The following is a 2323-nucleotide window of genomic DNA, read 5'->3' as shown; positions in this document are numbered from 1 at the left end:
GTTTTTTTAGATATGGAAGACTGTTCTCATTGTCCAGGAGGTCATTATTCAAACCATGACAAAGATGCATGCATTCCAAAACACATAACTTATTTATCCTATGAAGAACCCTTGGGGATCAGTTTAGCTATTTGTGCTCTTTCTTTTTCTTTTATCACAGCTCTGATGCTTGGGATTTTCACTAAACACAAAAACACTCCCATCATCAAAGCTAACAACCGGAATCTCACCTACACTCTTCTAGTTTCTCTCCTCCTTTCTTTTCTTTGTGTTTTATTATTTATTGGAAAACCTAATAAGATTGTCTGTCTCCTTCGACAACCAGCTTTTGGAATCATCTTCTCCATGGCAGTTTCCTGTGTGTTGGCCAAAACTTTTGTTGTGGTCCTAGTTTTTATGGCTATTAAGCCAGGATCTAGAATGAGAAAATGGGTGGGAAAAGCAATGGACAGCTACATTGTTCTTTTTTGTTGCCTTGTTAAAACCAGTATTTGCATCACATGGCTGGCACTTTTTCCACCATATCCAGATTTTGATGTGCACTCAATGTCTGAAGAGATCATCATGGAGTGTAATGATGGATCAGTCACTATGTTCTACAGTGTTTTGGGTTTTATGGGTTTCCTGGCAGTGGTCAGCTTCTCTGTTGCTTTTCTAGCTAGGAAGTTACCTGATACTTTCAATGAAGCTAAATTCATAACTTTCAGTATGTTGGTCTTCTGCATTGTTTGGTTGTGCTTTATTCCTACCTATATAAGCACAAGGGGAAAATACATGTTGGCTGTGGAGATCTTCTCCATGATCTCCTCCAGTGCTGGCTTATTGATGTGTATCTTTTTCCCCAAGTGTTTTATCATTGTAATGAGACCTGAACTGAACAATAAGCATCAGTTAATGAAAAAAATGTTTTAAATTTCAGCTACTGTATGTCGGCATCAGTATATTATAAACGCCCAATTGTGAAAATCTTTAAAAAGAGTTATTTTATAAAATTATGATTTTAGCCTGAATTGAGGAAATTGTGAGCCTTATTATTTCTGGTTCCCATTTATTTTGTTATTTTCAACTCCAGTATCATTTAGTGCTACAATTTATTTCCTTCCTTCCTTCCTTCCTTCCTTCCTTCCTTCCTTCCTTCCTTCCTTCCTTCCTTCCTTCTCTCTTTCCTGCCATGTGACATATGTCAAGAATTCTTATCCATAAATGGAATACAAGTTTTATTAATTCAGACAGTGAGCTGACTTTCATGATTTGCAACTTACTAATTGTATTTTAAAATAAAATATTTCAATTATTAATTAATAATTCTTGATCTTTTAAATTACCGCTCTAATCCACACTGTTTATCTCAATGGAATGACAAATCTTTAATAAGTCAGTATAGTTTAGTAAATAAAATGTTGGACTGAATAACTTCATATCCATTCACACAGGACCAGCCATGCTTCCCCAGCCAAATTATCATATAGTTGTTGTAAAGAAAAATTGGAAGAGGCAATGCAATCAAGAGTGTATTGAGGTCCTAGAGGCAATCTAACCAGTACATAAATAAATACGTCCTGTGTCAGCATTCCAAATAATGCACCCATAGAAACTAAAACTTTGCCTGAGACAGGGAAATTCCTTAAAGAACAGTTTATTGGATACATCATATTGACACTACTGGTGAAAACTGACTCTAGAGTTCCTGTGGCTTTCACCTAATTAAAAAGTAAAAGTTGAAGTAGACAATGGCCTACTTAATGTTCTGTCTTAGGCCCAGTGCTCTTCAATTTCTCTATAAATGATCTAGATAAGGGGATGGAAGGGCAACTCATCAAAATTACAGATGATAGCAACCTGGGGAAAAAAGTTAACACATCAGAACATAAACTCAAAATTTGGGAGGATCTTGATAGATTTGAACACTGAGCCCTATCCAACAAAATGCAATTCAGTAGTGAGAAATATAGGGTTCTGCATACAGTATAGGCAAGAAAAACCAAATACACAGACACAGAATGATTTCAATAATTTTTTTCTTCATATGATTCACTGCATATCGTCTCTGGGGTACCTGGCATGTTTTCTTTTGAGATGCAGTATGCTTTTTCTGAGTGGAAGAGTTCAGAATTCTGGGTTACAATTAAACATTGGTTACATGTTTCTCTCTTTGAAACCCTTGGGATTCCAAGGCAAATGAAGAAATAAAAGATATTATTACTATTCCCCATGATATTCCAGCCATGGTTGGAAGCCACAAAGCTCTGCGAGTTTATTCAATAGTATGTTGCACTGCCTATTTCTGTCTGAAAAGCAGAAGAAGGAATCAGGTCTGTTGGAA

At 36.0% G+C, this 2323-nt stretch overlaps 1 protein-coding gene across 1 annotated transcript; it reads left to right on the top strand.

Moving 5' to 3' along the window:
- Window positions 1-12: 12 nt before the first annotated feature.
- On the top strand, window positions 13-912 carry LOC116523511 (vomeronasal type-2 receptor 26-like). The gene has a single exon (XM_032238627.1). It carries the CDS (start codon window positions 13-15, stop codon window positions 910-912), a length of 900 nt encoding a protein of 299 aa, XP_032094518.1.
- Window positions 913-2323: the final 1411 nt, after the last annotated feature.

Source organism: Thamnophis elegans, unplaced genomic scaffold (genome assembly GCF_009769535.1).
Source record: "Thamnophis elegans isolate rThaEle1 unplaced genomic scaffold, rThaEle1.pri scaffold_38_arrow_ctg1, whole genome shotgun sequence".
Lineage (NCBI taxonomy): Eukaryota > Metazoa > Chordata > Lepidosauria > Squamata > Colubridae > Thamnophis > Thamnophis elegans.
The sequence above is the reverse complement of the archived record's forward strand: the minus strand, read 5'-3'. Positions and strand labels throughout refer to the sequence as shown.

Bases quoted from the DNA above. Each gene is read 5' to 3' on its own strand.
- LOC116523511 (XM_032238627.1), top strand. From the start codon at position 13: ATGGAAGACTGTTCTCATTGTCCAGGAGGTCATTATTCAAACCATGAC.